The 18,088-nt window shown below is 42.5% G+C and overlaps 1 protein-coding gene across 1 annotated transcript in view; it reads left to right on the forward strand.

Annotated features, from left to right (window-relative positions):
- The window catches only part of TEDC1 (tubulin epsilon and delta complex 1), a 79,947-nt gene that overhangs the window by 43,244 nt on the left and 18,615 nt on the right, over positions 1 to 18,088 (forward strand). Inside the window, exons 7-8 of the mRNA XM_035900767.1 lie at positions 9,533 to 9,619; positions 11,824 to 12,036. Of these exons, the coding sequence (XP_035756660.1) occupies positions 9,533 to 9,619; positions 11,824 to 12,036 (300 nt within the window). The remainder of the gene's footprint in view (positions 1 to 9,532; positions 9,620 to 11,823; positions 12,037 to 18,088) is intronic.

Here is an 18,088-nt window from a genome sequence, read left to right on the forward strand (position 1 = left end):
ATGGTTCTGCTTGGCAGCTGACGCTGTCAGCACAAGACCAGCTTCTTCAGCTGACAAGCACTAGCTCGTCAACCAACCATGAATCATTTAGTTTTTGAACTCTGTACCTGATTTTACTTTCCCAGTGCCCCTTCTTGGGAAGGATGCTTTATTTTTTTTATTACTCCAGACAGTTTTAGTGCTAAAATATTTCTTTAGATATTTTTTAAGCAAGGTGGCCTCTGGCTGCAATTAGTGTCCCGTTGGAAGAACTGGCAGCATTATATAGCAACACTAAAGCAAATCATTCTACCTCATGGCATTATTACCTTGATCTGAAAATTTCCCCAGGCTGCAATTTGTCACTAATATTGCCTTCAGCTAAACTTATCCATACAAAAAAAAAGGAGTTAATAGAGCTGCAGTTCTGGAGTTGCCGTCACCATTCTTTTGGGATGAGTTATTTCTTGGTGCATTTTATTGACCAAGCATGTAGAGTTCTTGGTCCTTGAAAAACGATGTAGTGGTTCATCACAGACTCCATAAATTGTTGGACTGTGTAGCAGCAATATCTTGGTCCCCTACACCATAAGAAGGGATGATATCTCTGAAACACAGTAGATACGTACTGCATTGAAGTAGGAGCTGCACTATGTGGCTTGGCTGATATGAACACTTGGTTGTGATTGCCAGTGACAGAAAAACTGATAGGATGATACTGAGTTTCACTGCTGATTTTGTGCTTTTGCTTGTTTTATGCTGTACTTAACATAATTTGAATGCTGTGACAGTGACAGTGACATACTATAATATAATTCCACCTGAGACAATGCAGCTGGAATTAATAAGCTGGAGAGACAAGGCTGAGGTGCTTTGTCGTTGGTTGGTATTGGATAATTTTTTTTTGGTGGAAGTGCTAACAAACCCACTGGTGGGAGGAAGCTGCCCCAGCTCAGGTGATGCTTTGGGCCAGTGCAGGGAGGCCAGGTAGGCTCTGTGGTCCCATACAGTGCTAAGGAAAAGGTAGTACCAGCATCATATCTGGTATCTGCAAGCTGACTGATGAAATTCCCATTTATCAGCTGGGTCAGCTGAGGCTGATGTGGAGGGGCATGTGTGGTGTAAGAGGTGTGTCTTGTCTCCACACTCATATCAAAATACCCTGGTCGTGCTGCCTCTTAACCTTCCTTGGTAGGAGAGTTCAGAGTGAGAGTTGCTTACTTGCTGCCATTCTTTGGTGATGGAGTCTGAAAGGGTCTCATTGGTCCAGCCTAGTGGATCTTAGCTGGGATACTGGGCCCTGAAGGAACAAATTAAATCTCAGGAAAAAAAATGCTGAGGTGAGGAGCTTTAAAACTCATAATCCATCTCTTGAATTGTGCCTTGAAGCCAACAGTAGTCACTAGAGAGTTCAGAGCGTCTTTACTTGTGGAGTCTTTACTGTTGTTGTTTTCATCCAAAAGGGGAATCGGTTATCCGCTTCTAACAGAAAAGGGTCTTCAGGCTTGTCACTCTTCTCCTGTGCCAAAATAGGGCTATTGATGAAGGCTGATCCTGAAGTGCCCCAGAGCTATAATGCTTTTGTGATCCCTCGCTGGGACCTCTGTTGTCCTACATCCACCGCTGCATCAGGAACACACTTAACCCATCCGTAAAGTCAAGCAAAACAGGGCCACTGTATTCTCCAGCCTCATGCTAGTTAAAGCAGCAAGCTACAGTGAAATTCATATATTGCAGTGGCTTTGGTGGCAACTGAACTGTTGCTGGAAAGCTGAACTGAACCGAGCTCTGGTTTTTAGAGGTGACAATGCAGCTCAGGTTGGAAGGAGGCTGGTAGTGCTTTTTTTATAGCCTTGTAAAATTAAACTCTGTGCAATTGGCCCATAATGTTAACTCAGCTCTACAGCAGGTATTTTTGGATTTTTTAAATAGCCAAGGAAATAGAGTTATAAAATCAGCTGTTACTCATGCTTTGCAAGTGGTTTTGGATTTGTGGTTCTTTTAAAATATGTTTTTCGCTTAATTTAAAGGACTCTGTTAAGAGACTAGCAAGAGAAATGAATTGACATAAGGGAGACTGTAGCAGACTTTAAATTAGTAGTTTCTCTAGTCAATAATGCATATTTTAAAATGTATGAAAATACCTGCATGTGTGATAGGCTATGATGGCTTGTCAAAGAGCTAGGCTGGGAGAAACTGTATTCGTATAAAGTTGGCAAGCTTAGACTAGTCCGCATAGCGAATAACTTTTTAAATTCATTGTTTAACTAACATGAACATCGGTGATAATTCTGTGTGCTGTTGGGTCTCCAGTGGTGGAAACCATTTTTTATGCTTCTCTTTTTGTCTTTGGGTGAGAGCCAAATTTTATTTAACATTTATATTTGTTGGTGGTTGGGTTTCTGTTTCTGTGGATGCTGTACTGTTACTGAAAAAGCCGGTCAAGAAGACTCTCTAAGAATCAATTTGGAGTTTTAAAAAGCAGGCATTCTTTATTTGCAGCGCTGGGTGCTCGGTGGAAACTTCCACAAATCAAGCACACCCTTAATGAACACAGGGTAAGCATTTATACATTCTAAGCAACAGTAATCACTTACATTAGTCACTGTCGTTCTTCTTGGTTCTACCATGTCCCATCTCCACTTCAAGTCACAGCATCCTTTGTCTTAACTGCGCATATTCTGTGAGGAGGGGGCTTCCGTTAGTAGGGGCTTTCTCTACCCGAGAGTGGATCTTTTAGTATTATAACGGAATTATAATGAACTAAGGTCACCTAAAGGACACAATACAGCTAGAGTTCGCAGCTTCTTGACAAGGCTCAAGGTTTTTGAGTCTCTTATCTTGGTGTCTGCTGGTCCCCTGTATCTTAAGGAACTTATGCAAGGCCTGTTAATTGCTTGCAGCAAAGAAATACCCTTTCAAAAATCTCTGAATAGGTCAGCTATAGGCCACAGACCAAACCTTTCAAAGAAGTATAAACCTTACATTCTGTATCAGTACAAGCCAGTCCTAGTCATGATGTACATCTGAGCCAAAGCCCCCACAGGAGTTTGACATCACTTGTGCTCAACTTATGCTATGTAGCCCTTTATTTTGAAGGGAAAGTACTAAAGCTCAACGGAAGAAAAAAAGCTATTTGGCTTAGTAGGTGTTTGCAATACGGGCCGATTTTAAAAAAAAAAAAAAAAAAAAAACAAACAAAGTATAGTGGTTTTGTCTATTCACTGCCAAACACAGGATAAGGAAGGACAGGGTAGGTGGATATAATAAGCCGGTGGCAAGAATGGATGGGATAATAAAGGGGGGAGGGTAAAACCGAAAGGGTTAGCTCCCCTGCTGAAGTTAGTAGTCATAACACACACACACGCAAAGGAAGGGAAATGCTGCTTCTATGACTAGCGTTTCTTCATGGTGTAGTAACATCCTGCGTGGAAACATACAGAAACCAGGATATCAGTACTGTTCAGAAGTGCAGCGTCAATTCTGAATTCAGAGGAGTTTAAAAAGCAAATTAGAAATTGCTTGTTCCTCTTGATTTCTGTGTACGTTTTTGCGGTCTGTTAAAAATAGAGGAAAATAGGCAAGTATACGGGGGAGGGTGAAAGAAAAAACTGAGCGTGGATAATGCTTTGTTCTGTGTACAGAAACAGTCTGAATAAAAGCAGATGAATAATGGTCTTTTTTTTACATCAGCTACATGGGGGTTCTGGTTGGCAGTACAATATGAACATCTGTCGGGCAGTACTGTGATACAATTTGGTGCTTTCCTTTGAAATCCTCTGGCTGAGATTTCTCTAAAGTAAATCATGATTTTTTTGGTACCTACTGGATGTGCTTTAACTGAGCATATATTCAGCTAAAGGTACTTAGCACTGCCTGAAAATTTGGCTCTTCAGGTATGCCACGTTAGGCACCCAGAGTCAGTGGTACCTTTGGGGAAGAAAATGTGTACCTTTTGTGTTCTCATACATCTTGATCTTGGTTGTTAAAGCATAAGGCTCGCACTTCAGTCTTCTTTTTCCTAATCTTTTTTCCCTGTTTTAATATATCCCATTTCCACAGGGAAAAATGCAAACTAGTCCATTCATTGACCTGTTCCTCTGCAAATGAATGTCGTTGTTGGTACATCCCAGTTCATTTCCTATCAATATGAAAGCTGTAGTACATTTTTTTATGTGCCAAATGCCTCATTTTGTTTGCTTTAAATTCCATTTTCTTTCAGTTTCATTTTAAACAGCTGTTTTCTAAATCCCTCCACAAATAGCAATTATGTTTTATAATGATGATCTTTGTCACTTAAGTTTTTAACTAGTGGTTTGATTCCCTGCTCTCAGCAATGTAAAACTGAGATAGCTCAATTGAAGTTTGAGCTGCGGTGGTATAAAACTGGTGTTGGTGAGTGGAAAAGTCACCTATTTTGTTTTAGGTGTTGGAGGTTTTGCACACATCCAGGCATCTGGAATTACACTCTTTGACCCAACGCTGCTGTGCTTTGTATTTTACGTATTTTCTCTTCTGCAAAAGATCCAAGCCTTGTTTTCCCTTACAGTCTGCACCACAAAAAAACCCCCCAAACCATTACAATTCTGAAAGAGATGATGCTCAGCAGACACAGAAATACCTGCTTCTGGAGCTACAGAGGGCCTTTCCCCACCCCTGCTAGTGTTTCGGTCAAGGCCCCTATGGGGTCCATAGCTGGAAGTGGGAGAAGTTGTCATCCACTTCTGTCATCCAGGAGCCTTTCTGATCCACCCACCTTGTGCTGGTTGGGCTGCAGCGTTTCTCCTGCTCTGTCTCAACCCTCAGCGATATTTCACAGGCAGAGAAATTACTTGAGCAGATCTTTATTTGCCTTGCGGCAGGAGGCTGCTTTACTGGTCTGTTGGTTTTTGCTCTTCAGCTGCTTGTACTTCACACTACTCCAGTGTGATTTTCTAGTTTTCAGGCCTATTTATTTTTTTGCTTCAGTCTTCAAGGGATATATGGGAATGTCCTAAACCAGCTTTGCTTCTGAAGAAATCACACTGTAGAACTGGATCTTGGAGCACTGAGTGTGTCCACCTACAGTGTTGTTTTTGTGTCCCAGCCTGAGATGCTTATGATATCAAGATTTTCTCTGGTTTTTGGTGAAGGGGTTGTCTCAAAACTTAGCCCTGCTAAAGTGCAATTTGGGCAGTATGTGCCATTTTAAACCAACTCATCCACCTAGCAGCCTGCCTGCAGAGAGGCTCTCATTTGTCAAGGTTTGCTTGTTTTTCTAGTAAGGGAGTTTTGTATTGGTAGCAGAGATGAAGCTGTGTTGTAATTTGTTATTTCATCTGATGCTTGGTTAGGTCTCTAAAGCCTTAATCCTAGTTATGGTTTATGTCTGGTAATGTAAATTGTGTAACTCTTCCATGAGTGTTTACCCCTTTCTTTGCATTTTTTGGAAGGAACTTCACTTACCTTCTCTCCTGCAGTTGTTAGATATTCAGAACTAGTATTCAGATTACCAAATTTCAAGTTGAATAAAGCCATTTCCTATTAAACAAATAAAAGTATGAAATAGTCTTTTGATGCTTTCCCCATATAAGCTTTCATACTAAGCCAACTCTGTCCTGAGTCATACTTCAGAGATGTTGGCTTTTGGAGTGAGGTTTGCAATGGTCTGGAGTCCAATGAGAGTTTTCTATCTACAGTCATATGTGAATATGTGATGAATCAGCAGTATTTTGTCTCTGAGCCAAGAAACTTTTTATTTATTGCAGAAAGACCGTTTTTTGTCTGTCTAACAATAGGGTGATTTTATGAATATTTAGGCAAAGCAATTTTTGATTAAAAAGTACTTTTGCCAGTACTATAGTAGTTGAATTACGATCTGTGGGCATCAGAGATTAAATACTTGTTGCAGGGAGCTCTCTGGAACTTAGCCTGTGAAAAGGATGCATTATACTGAAAATTATTAAATATTGATTTCTGCAGCAGCCTCCAGGCATCAATGAATTTAGCAATATGCTAGTAAATAATATGAAAAAGATTAATATCTCAACAGAAAAAGTAATTATAAATATGTTTAAAGATTTTGGTGCAAGTTCAGTTTGTGGATACTAAAGGGGACTCAACTTTGGTCTCTGAGTATCTCAAACCACCTAGATGTTGTCACCTAGAACTTTTGCAGCTGAAGGTCCCAAGGTTTCCTGAGTTCCGTGAGCTGCATTGGATGTGGCATGTTTGGCTTTGGAGGTCACAGCCGCATGTCAGAGGAAGCGAGGTTTGTTCTTTACAGAGGTCACATTCTTCTGCATCGCTCTGAGGTTTCCTGGCAGCCTGCTCTGAGACAGCTCAGTTAAGCACAGTTTAGCCTCTATGGCAAAGCTGTTGCTTGAAAGTCGTTTACACCCGTGATGGTTTCTTTACAATGGTTTAGAGAAGTTGTTACTGCAAAGTATTTGCTCTCAGCATTCATTATGGAATTACTTCTCCACAGCGATTAGCAATTTGAGTTTGTCATTACTTTTTCTCTCTGTGTAAGTATTTTAGAGCAATAACTTCCTCCAGAAGAATGAAGGAAATAGATTTCGTTGTCTTAATTTTGTGTGGAGAGAAAGACAATTTTCATACGTTATCCCTAAGCATCATTTAGATATCCATGCGAGGCACATTTCTGACTTGCTGCTTCACTTTGTTCATGAGACAAAATTAATGTTCTTCTGCAGATGTTAGTCTTTAAATTTCATTAGGAGGCATAACAACATCTGGGTGTCTAGGTCAATGAAAATGGGCAGGCAGCTTTAGTTGCAGCTTGCAAATTTGTCTTGTGTTTTGAGAGGTTTATATAGCATCAGGAATGGGACTGCTCATCGCATGTAGAAGCATCCCTTTGTGAACTGTTGTTGGTACTAAATGTATAAGAAAAGGTACTGTGTTTAGGGAAAATGCGTAAAAAAAGGTACAATTTGGACTTTGGTTTCCTCAATTGCAAATACAGCTGAAATTCCAGGCATGACTGCGATGAGTGACCTAAGAAAATGTGCACCCTTGACCTCAAAACCACAAAATAACGTGGTTTAGTTAAAGAACGATAAATGCTCATGAGAAGCTTGAGTGAAGGGTGAGTTTGGGGGAAAGAAGCTGGCTGATACAGGTAGCTGTTCATTTGCTAAGTGCAGTTATGTCTGAGTGAAAGCCTGTCATCCCTGGGTCATGTGGAAGCTGTCCTTGTGACCAAATTCATGGCGTGCAGACCTACAATTTGTTGTCCCTGTCCCCGCCTTGAACGTTTACTTGTTTTTATGGTTTTTGCTAAGGTATCTCAAGGATATTTGTAGTACATTAGTTTTTATTGTGTTCTGCTTTATTCTCTGTGCTGCAATAACATCACAGTCTTGCAAGGCCCATATAAAGAATGGCAGAGGATATTTGAATCAAGGAACAGTGTCTTCTGTCCCTCGGGGCAGAAACTCAAATGTTGGCTATTTCAGGCTGCCTAATCCTGTCACGGCGCGTTCCAGCTAGGTTGAAAACTGTCCTCCTAGGATGAGCGGTGTAGTCACCCCAATATTGATTTATGGCATACAGTTGCTGCCCTGATATTTCTGAGGGTGGCGATATCATAGAGGAAGGTGAGGATGCCGTAAGTAGGTGAGTCAGATGAATGCTTTCAAATGAGCTGTTCAAGTTTTGTGTGACTAATGGAGCAGCTTAAAATTAAAAAAAGCAACAAAAGAACCCCAAAATGCAAAAAGGTAAGAGGAGACTGCTCAGAAAGCTTTGACTGTTATTGAGGTCCATTAACTCCAACAGATCATTTACAGGTTTGGTAAAGTTTCAGAACCATATTCTTTCAGCTGTGGTGTGAAAGCAAGTGGCATATGGCTTTTTTAACATTCAGGACTCCTCTAGGGAGACTAAGACTAAAGATGTTTTTACTAAGATTTTTTACTTTTGAAGGCTTAAAATTAAAAGCTGCCCATTCCGACCTGCAGCCCTCTGTGGCTGTCACAAGACATGTTCATACTGCAATCACACACAGCTCATGACCACATTACAAAGCTACTTTAAAATCAAGTTAGCTGTTGCCTGAATATTTAATCAACTTTTTGCCTGGCTTTTATTGCCAGCATCAGATCCCATAATGTAAGCCGTCTGTGCTGTAGGTATACCTATGAAAAAAAGGAGAAAAGCTAAAAGGAGACAGAAACCCATTCTTCCACCTTTCATATACCAGCTGAGCTTGAAACTAGCAAAGTCATTAAGTATAATGCCAAGTGTCAGTTGTGCGAACAAATGTGTAATAGTCTTTTGGATCCAGCAGTGTTTCAGAGGAAACTGCTCATGATTTGCAGCAATTACTCTTGCAAAGTGCGTTCCTTTCTTTGATTTCTTTATCTTAAAGTTATATCTGCAGAATAAAATTGCAAAGTCAACTCGTGCTTTGCAGTTACTGTATGTTATGCAGTAAGTAACTAAACCCATCAAAGCTAGCAGAAGATAGTTGTCTATATCAGGTGGGTTTAACTGCTACTGATTTCTTCTTTATCATTCTCTTCGGGACCATATACTGTTTGTGTGTCACCTTAAAAAGTTGGGTTTGGTGTCAGATTGGTGTTAAAGTTGTTAATTTCAAACTGAAAACACTGGTAAGCTCCAATTTATACTCAATTTGTTCATCTATCATTCTTTCCAAGAACTTTTGTTTTACTGGTATATAAATATTTAATCTTGGAATCTCTCTTTCTCTATATACGTTTGTTATGTATATAATTATGAAAAAATTACAATCCATATAGCTAGAACATAACTTCTTCACGTGCTCTCAGGTAAAGGGAGGGATTCCTCATGCAGCAGATCAGACAATTTATAAAATACATAACATTTTTAGAGGGAGTTCTTCCATACTATTTTGGAGCATCAGAGGTCATCTCAGTTTGAGTGATCTGAATGAGGGATGAAAGGTTTTGGGGGAGGAGGCAGAGAGGAATGGAGTTGCTGGAGTTCTGAGTTTTCTTCAGGTGTGGGAGCAGCACAGGAAGGAGATACATTGGACTAGTGGTGGTACCTGTATGTCGCAGCTGGGGTCATTACTATTGAATATGAGGAGACCCAGTCAAAGACCAATTGTGTAAGTTTTAGCTAAGTGAAAGCTGTATATGTCCTGGAAGAGAAGGTTTTAAACCTTACAGCCTTGATAAATGTGAGTGAATGGATAGATAAAAAAATACCCTTGGAGAAACATAGCTTATTTTGGTAGTCAAGAAGTGCAGAAGATTTGAAGATGGTCATGCTTTAATATATCAGCGTTATGGCTCTTTAATCCCTCGAAACAATATGGAAACTTATATTTATGTATGTAAAAGCTGATGGTGTTTATACGTTTGGGGTGAGGAATAAATCAGTGATGCTGGGAAAAGTGTTTCACACCATATTTCCGCAGCTGTTTTTACAATGTTCTTGTAAAGTGTTGTCCTGTGTACCACTGACACTCTTTTTGTCATTTAGACCAAACGCATGTTTCATTTGGTTCACAATTGACTAATGTTACCTGATTTTCTTTCTTTTGTCTCCTTTCCTCTAGCTGTTACAGCTTCTGGAGTCTGAAACCATGCAGCTAGAAGCCTTTCTGGAGTGGAAGCAACTGGAACCAGTTTATTGGCAGTGGATGGTAATGAATCAAACTAATTTCACAGGGTGCAGCTTTCTTGACTCTAACAGATAGCTGACCACTTCCAAAGGCCCCTTCCCACAAAAATGCTGCAAACCAACTGTTCAATAGCACTTGAGAAGGAGAAGATGCCTTTGGTAAAGTAAGGAGTGTTTTCTTAGTTCTCCTTTGTCCCTCTGTTTTCTTGAGTAAGACTCACCCAGCTAAGCTGAGGAATTTCAGGGCAGTGTGGCAGAGTTTCATACAGTTAACACAAATGAAAATGTCTGATCTTCATCTCTTTAATGTTTTTTAAGTGTAGCAATCGTACATTTTGTTAAAATTAAATGGCTTTTCAGAAGAGGGTCTCTAAGCTTTATTGCAGACTTGAGAACAACTAAATTTGCAAGCAGCTGATATTGAGAACAACTTCATTTTTCCCAGCCAAATAATGTGTTGAAATTGCCGATTTCCCCTTGAACTGTGTTGAATGATCATAAGAAAATCAATAAGCCTTTCTCTGTGCATCTTACGATTTCTCAAGTGAGTGTAAACGGTACAATCCATCTCACTTCTCTCTACAACTTTTGCCTATTCACAGTTGCTGAAAATAATTCTTCAGAGCACCGCATTAGCTACAGGAGTTTACAAAATTTTGAGAATCAGTGAGCTGACTGTTAATTGCCGATATGCCTTGTTCTACACTGAAAGCAAGGTGCGGGAGTGTAAAATTACCTCACCTGTCTTGAAGAGTACTTCCAAGGCAGAGCCATTCAAATTGCCTTTAGTTATATAATGGTTTTTGCTTTACATGTCTACCATCTTATGGTTATTTGGAAAGCATCAACACTAGCATAAGCCTCGCTCCAAATAGGCAAAATGTAACTGCAAGTCTTGTAGTATTTCAGGGTATCCACCAAAACATTTGCCTTTGACGTGTTGAACAGTGTAGTGAGCATTGTGAGTCTTAGTCTCTGTGTGCTTCCTGGAGTTAAGTCCTAAATAAATACTTGCAAAAAACCTGACCAGCACATCATTTTAAATTGTTCAAAAGGCTGGGCGGTGAACTTGCCTTTTTCTTTTGTTTTATTGATGGTGATTGTTGTTCCCAAATGCCGTAGGATGTATCCACAAAGCATATCTCATTCCCATACATCCTACAGTGTTTAACTTTGGGTGCCTCACCTGTATGTCAGTTTTATGGTCAGTGCTCTTCTCATCACAGAGACTTGTGCTTGTACTTTATAAAATGGTACTTGACTTTAACAGTGTGACATTGGTGACTCCTGGTTTTCTGACATCTCCTCCAGCAGTGTTGCTGCTGAGCCAGTAATTATGCATTTGGTTTTTCCTTGCCTGTGTGCAGACCATGCTCCCCAACTGCTGAATTTCCTCTCACTGTTTTCAAATTACTTCTCCAGTTTCTAAAGATAATTTTGAATGCAAATTATGTCCTTAAAAGAGATGATGACCTCTCCTACTTAATACTGTCTTGATAACAATATGGAAATAAATATTTAATACTCTTCGAGTGAGGAGGCCTGGGTCCTTTAGTTCTGCTCTGCTACCCTGGCTTGAAAACTGTGTGTTTCCACATAATCTGTGCACCACGGTGTATAGGTACATGCATTTCAAGGACTCTGAAGTTATTTAGTGTTTTTTCTGAGTATTTAAAATAGCGGTTGCTATCTCCAAAGGCAGTTGCAGAACTAATTATAGAACCAGCTACATGGACATGGTCAAGCAGAGCTGACAGAGCTCCTGATCAGCCTGTAGCAGGGATCTCTTGGGGTTCCTCAACTTGTAGAGTTCTACATGGGCACAAGTGATCCCATGGGTGTTACAGCTTACTGTGCCACATAGCAGATGGGGCTCTCCTGAACAGTGTAAGCACTGATCTCCACCCTGGTCATCACTTTGTTAGAGCTTCTGCAGTACTGGCGATCTGTCCCCTGAGTGTTACTTCATGCTTTAGTGCAGTGGAGAGTAGCTCCCAGTATGCAGTGCTTTCTAAAATAAGCTAGGTTAGCAACATAAGTTTTCTGTTAACTTAGAAATATGTTGTAGTGAACTAAGGTTATCTCTTAAAATAACTCTGGAATTGTGGAGCAACTGTATGCTGAGATGGCAGCAGTGAGTTCCTAGTTATGAATTACCAGCAAGATGAGGGGGGAATGACCATTTTAGCTCCTACTGAAAAATTACTTCTACTGTTTTTCCTTTAGGAAACTGTGTTAGATAATATGGCTGAAGAGGCAAATATGTGTGAGTCCCAGGACACTTGTGTGGAGAAAAGCAGGCTACCAAAGGCGACCTCATGCTGTCTCTGGGCTGACAGACTGACTGGGCAAATTGACAGATTATCCAGAGATCTAACGACTCTCCGTGACCAACTGCATGAGCTTGTAACTTGCCGAAAGGCTGCATGGTGTGAGAAGGTGAGGCTTTGGGTGGCATTCTTGATCATTAGAGACTTTTAAGATCCTATATTTTTCAGCTGTCTTGCTATGGCCCATCGTAGGGCAGCCTCCCTGTTGCTGCTCTGTGTCAACCTTGCTGCAATCACGATGTCAGATCTACGGTTACTTGTCTGTTTATGCCCACAGCATGCCAGGCGCTCTTTCAAACACAAAGTAGGCATCTGTCCCAGAGAGGCAGTGTGCTGAAACAAAGTAAGTGTTCTTTTGGAAGGGAAAGCATCAAAGGATAGGGATTGCAGAGAAGAGAAGAGAAGAGAAGAGGAGGAAATCATGATAGCCCCCGGAGGGGATAGAGGCAGCAGGTTGAAAGCATCAGTAATGGTTACAGTGAGAAAAATAAAGATAGGTATTCACAGGGAAGGGAGGGTGGGAGAGGCCAGAGCTCGTCATCTGTCACTGAGTTAGTTGTCTTTGAAATGTCTGATGGGGGAAGGATAAGAAGGATTTGAAACCTGTGAAGCGAGAGAAGGGACTGAGTACAAGATTTGGTGGAGGAACAGACTGGATGTGGGAGGCTGGCTGCGGAGGAAAGCAGGTGATAAGAAGGAAGTGTACATGGTATTCGCTGACATAGGGATAGGGAGACACTGGGAAGCACCCAGAGGGGGAGGTGGGGCATAAATAAAGGAGCTAATGTAATGTACAGTTATTGTAAATGTAGAAGGTGAATCTGAATACTAACATGCTGGCACAAGGAGAAGATATGAAGAAGATGTAGGCATAAAAACTGTAGTAACTTTTTTCAGGCATCAAGAGGAAAGAAGGGTACTAGAGAATCTATGAAACCCATGGATGGAGAAAGAGTGAAAGAAACAGTTGAGGCAGATAGAGCAGTAACAAAAACGCTGTGTCACTATTCTGTGTCTGTGTCAACTCAGGAGAGGTGGGGGCTTTTTTGTCCTTTTTTGTTTGTCTTGGTTTTGGGGTTTTTTTTAGATTGAAGTGTTGGTAGACAGCATTATAGATCAGGTGACAAAATGAAGTGTGGCAGGCTGTCAGATCAAGAGGTATTTGCCCAGGAGTTCAAAAGGCAATGGAAAAAGCGTGTGGAGAGCAGATCACTCTCTCTTCCACTGTAAGGATAAGGAACTAGTCAGGATCAGATAGACAGGCACAAGGAGGTACTGCTTCACACAGAGTATGGAACTTCTATCCACAGGGCACTGTGGATATAAGCAGTGTACATGGATTTGAATCTGTTGTACACATTCTTGGAAGAAGAAATCCATCAGACTATTAAATATACAGGTATGATTTACAAGCTTAGGAAGTTGTGGGAATACAAATCGTTGCAGGTAGGGGGAATATTCTGAGGAAGTATCTCCATATATTTGCCTTTGTCTTATGGTCTTCTCTAGGCACTTGCTGTGGATCACTGTCAGTGACAGGGTACTGGACTGGGCAGGTCTAGCGTCATCAGATTTTGTTGATTTTTATGGCAAAACATGACTGTTGCAGGACAACTCAGACCTTGAATTCTAAAAATAAGATTTCCAATGTGTGATTTTCAAAGCAAGATATGCTCTGATTCCTCTTATATATAACAATATAAATGCTGTTAAATATTACAGAACCATAGAATCATTTAGCTTGGAAAAGACCTTTAAGATCATCGAGTCCAACTGTTAACCTAGCACTGCCACATCCACCACTAAACCATGTCCCTAAGCACCACATCTACACATCTTTTAAATACCTCCAGGGATGGTGACTCAACCACTTCCCCCGGGCAGCCTGTTTCAGTGCTTGACAACCCTTTCGGTGAATAAATATTTCCTATTATTCAACATAAACCTCCCCTGGCACAACTTGAGGCTGTTTCCTGTCATCCTATCACTTGTTACTTGGCAGAAGAGACTGACACCCACCTTGCTACAACCTCCTCCCCTGAGCCTCCTTTTCTCCAGGCTAAACAATCCCAGTTCCCTCAGCTGCTCCTCACACAACCTGTGCTCCAGACCCTTCACCAGCTTCGTTGCCCTTCTTTGGATGTGCTTCAGCGCCTCAATGCCCTCCTTGTAGTGAGGGGCCCAAAACTGAACACAGCATTTGAGGTGTGGCCTCACCAGTGCTGAGTACATGGGCACGATCACTTCCCTACTCCTGCTGGCCACACTATTCCTGATATGAGCCAGGATGCTGTTGGCCGCCTTGGCCAGCTGGGCACACAGCTGGCTCATATTCAGCCAAGCTGTTGACCAGCACCCCCAGGTCCTTTTCTGCAGGGCAGATTTCAGCTTTCCGGCTACTATTCCCAAGACTGTAGCATTGCATGGGGTTGTTGTGACCCACTTAGTGGATGAGGGAAAGGCCATGAATATGGGACCTGATGAGATGCATCCCAGAGTCCTGAGGGAATTGGCCGATGTAGTCGCCAAGCCCCTCTCCATGATACTTGAAAAGTCATGGCAGTCAGGTGAAGTCCCTGGTGACTGGAAAAAGGGAAACATTGTGCCCATTTTCAAAAAGGGTAGAAAGGAAGACCCTGGGAACTACCGACCTGTCAGTCTCACCTCTGTGCCTGGGAAGATCATGGAACAGATCCTCCTAGAAGCTATGCTAAAGCACATGGAGGCCAGGGAGATAATTCGAGATAGCCAGCATGGCTTCACCAAGGGCAAGTCCTGCCTGACAAACCTGGTGACTTTCTATGATGGAGTGACAGCATCAGTGGACAAGGGACAACCAACAGACGTCATCTATCTGGACTTCTGCAAGGCCTTTGACACGGTCCCCCACAACATCCTTCTCTCTAAATTGGAAAGCTATGGATTTGATGGGTGGACTGTTCGGTGGATAAGGAACTGGCTGGATGGTCGTGTCCAGAGGGTAGTGGTCAACGGCACAATGTCCGGATGGAGACCGGTGACAAGTGGTGTCCCTCAGGGGTCCGTACTAGGACCGGTGCTGTTCAACATCTTCATCAATGACTTGGACAGTGAGATAGAGTGCACCCTCAGCAAGTTTGCAGATGACACCAAGCTGAGTGGTGCGGTTGACACACCAGAAGGCCGGGATGTCATCCAGAGGGACCTGGACAGGCTGGAGAGGTGGGCCTGTGTGAACCTCATGAGGTTCAACAAGGCCAAGTGCAAGGTCCTGCACCTGGGATGGGGTAACCCCCAGTATCAATACAGCCTGGGGGGAGAAAGGATTGAGAGCAGCCCTGCCGAGAGGGACTTGGGGGTGCTGGTGGATAAAAAGCTGGACATGAGCCGGCAATGTGCCCTGGCAGCCCAGAAGGCCAACCGTACTCTGGGCTGCATCAGGAGGAGCGTGGCCAGCAGGTCGAGGGAGGTAATTCTGCCCCTCTACTCAGCTCTGGTGAGACCTCACCTAGAGTACTGCGTCCAGCTCTGGAGCCCTCAGCACAAGAAGGACATGGAAGTGTTGGAGCGGGTCCAGAAGAGGGCTACTAAAATGATCCGAGGGCTGGAGCACCTCTCCTATGAGGACAGGCTGAGAGAGTTGGGCTTGTTCAGTCTAGAGAAAAGAAGGCTGCGGGGAGACCTGATTGCGGCCTTTCAGTACCTAAAGGGGGCCTATAGGAAAGAGGTGAGCAACCTGATCTAGTTTGTGGTGTCCCTGCTCACTGCAGGGGGGTTGGACTAGATGACCTCTGGGGGGGGGGGTCCCTTCCAACCCAAAACACTCTATGGTTCTATGAACATTATTTACCTAGACTTTTGTAAAGCCTGAGTTTCACAAACCCATGCTGACTGGACCTGATTGCCTGGTTGCCCTGTTCATGCCACATGATGGCACTCAGGATGATCTGCTCCATGACCTTTCCTGGCACCAAGGTCAGGCTGACAGGTCTGTAGTTCCCTGGATCCTTCTTCTGGCCCTTCTTGCAGATGGGTGTCACAATTATTTACCTAGACTTTTGTAAAGCCTGAGTTTCACAAACCCATGCTGACTGGACCTGATTGCCTGGTTGCCCTGTTCATGCCACATGATGGCACTCAGGATGATCTGCTCCATGACCTTTCCTGGCACCAAGGTCAGGCTGACAGGTCTGTAGTTCCCTGGATCCTTCTTCTGGCCCTTCTTGCAGATGGGTGTCACATTTGCTAACTTCCAGTCAACGGGGACCTCCCCTGTTAACCAGGACTGCTGATAAATGATGGAGAGTGGCTTGGCAAGCTTCTCCGTGAGCTCCCTCAGTACCTTTGGGTGGGTCCCATCCAGCCCCACAGACTTGTGAGTGTCCAAGTGGTGTAGCAGATTGCTAACCATTTCCCCTTGTATTATGGGGGCTTCATTCTGCTCCCCGTCCCTGTCTTCCGGCTCAAGGGGCTGGGTACCCTGAGAACAACTGGTCTATTAAAGACTGAGGCAAAGAAGACATTAAGTACCTCAGCCTTTTCCTCATCCTTTGTCACTATGTTCCCCCCACATTCAATAAGGGATGAAGAGTCTCCTTAGCCCTCCATTTGTTACTAATGTATTTATAGAAACATTTCTTAGTGTCTTTTATGGCAGTAGCCAGATTAAGTTCTAGTTGGGCTTTGGTCCTTCTAATTTTCTCCCAGCATAACCTCACAACATCCTTCTAGTCCTCCTGAGTTGCCTGCCCCTTCTTCCAATGGTCATAAACTCTCCTTTTTTTCCCGTTTTTTATGTATAACAATCACACTGAATTTTTTTTTATGCTTAAATGTGGAAATGAAGTCTGAAAAGATTAACCAATTAATTGTACTTTGAAATATTCAAGTTGTATTTGAATGACAGTTGGTCAAGTTCCAGTGTTTCTGAGATTCAGTGGATGTCATACCAGTTTATGACTGTGGGAAACAAATGAAGTGCATCTTAGTGTGTTGTTAAAAGGATGGTTTATCACAAATGCCTCCTCTTCTACATGCCCTAGGACAGACTTGTTTTGTAATGCTACACGACAGCATTTTTTGGAATGCTGGGGGGTCAGATGACTCTCCATCAATCCTCTTTATATCAACCCTTCCTTCGAATAGTGTTGCTGCTTATGTGATGCTTTCTGCCTGTACTCTCTTTTTTCCCCACAGTCAGGATGCTTGCTGAATGCGTGTTCCTCTATCAATTGTATGTTTCTGCCCCCTTCAGTCTTTTCCCTGGAGAAATAAGCTTATCAAATCTTTCCTTCTATATTATTTTTTTTAGTCAAACAAAGAGAAGATACAGCAGTAGCTAAAGTGGTCATTATCTCTAACTTTGTGTCTTGCGATACTGAGACATCTGGAAATTATCTTGGCTCTCACAAGCATGCCTGGCTGAGGGACGGTACGGTTTATTATAGCTCTTGTGCCCACTACCTTGTACTTCACAAAAAACGTGATAATCCACAGTGTAATTATGTCTGTTGTTAGCAGTAGGCCTGATGTCTGTGCCAGGCAACTGAGTAGAAACTGTTCTGAAGAAAAGAATTGAGGGCACACGATGAAATGTGATATACTGGGGAAGAGACAGCACAGTTTTTGCAGAGAGGAATCATGAATCTAAAATCTGCTGGAGCTCTTTGAAGGGACCAGTGAGTGTGTGGGCAAGGGAGGTAGGATTGACGTCGTTTAATTGCATTTACAAATGGCATTTGATAAAGTCCCTGAAAAGATTCACAACAAAAATAAACTGCCCACGTGGCTGTCTTTCCTCTTACCCTTGAGCAAACAGCAGAGCAGGAAGCAGAGAGGAGGCAGCCGTGATCGGTTTGCAGAGGTGGTCAGCAGTGTGGGTATAACTGCTCCAGGAAAGGAGATGATTAGCCAGGCGCTCAGGTTGAGATGAGACTAAATCCCTGAGAGCCCATGTGAAGGAGAACAGCAAAGGATTGTTGAGGGCCCTTGTACCAAGTAGTGAAGTGGTAAAAAGCCGGACAAAATTGGATGGAGGATAAATCTAACAAAATGCATCTGAAGGGAGAATCGTAATTTTACACGTGTTTTTCCTGTCGCGCGGATGAACTCTTAGGGTTATAACAATAGTTCTGTGGCAATGTCAGTGGTCAAAAATAGCAAACTGGACCCTAAGAATTGTT

The sequence above is a fragment of the Egretta garzetta genome, unplaced genomic scaffold (genome assembly GCF_000687185.1).
Source record: "Egretta garzetta isolate BGI_Z169 unplaced genomic scaffold, ASM68718v1 scaffold598, whole genome shotgun sequence".
Classification (NCBI taxonomy): domain Eukaryota; kingdom Metazoa; phylum Chordata; class Aves; order Pelecaniformes; family Ardeidae; genus Egretta; species Egretta garzetta.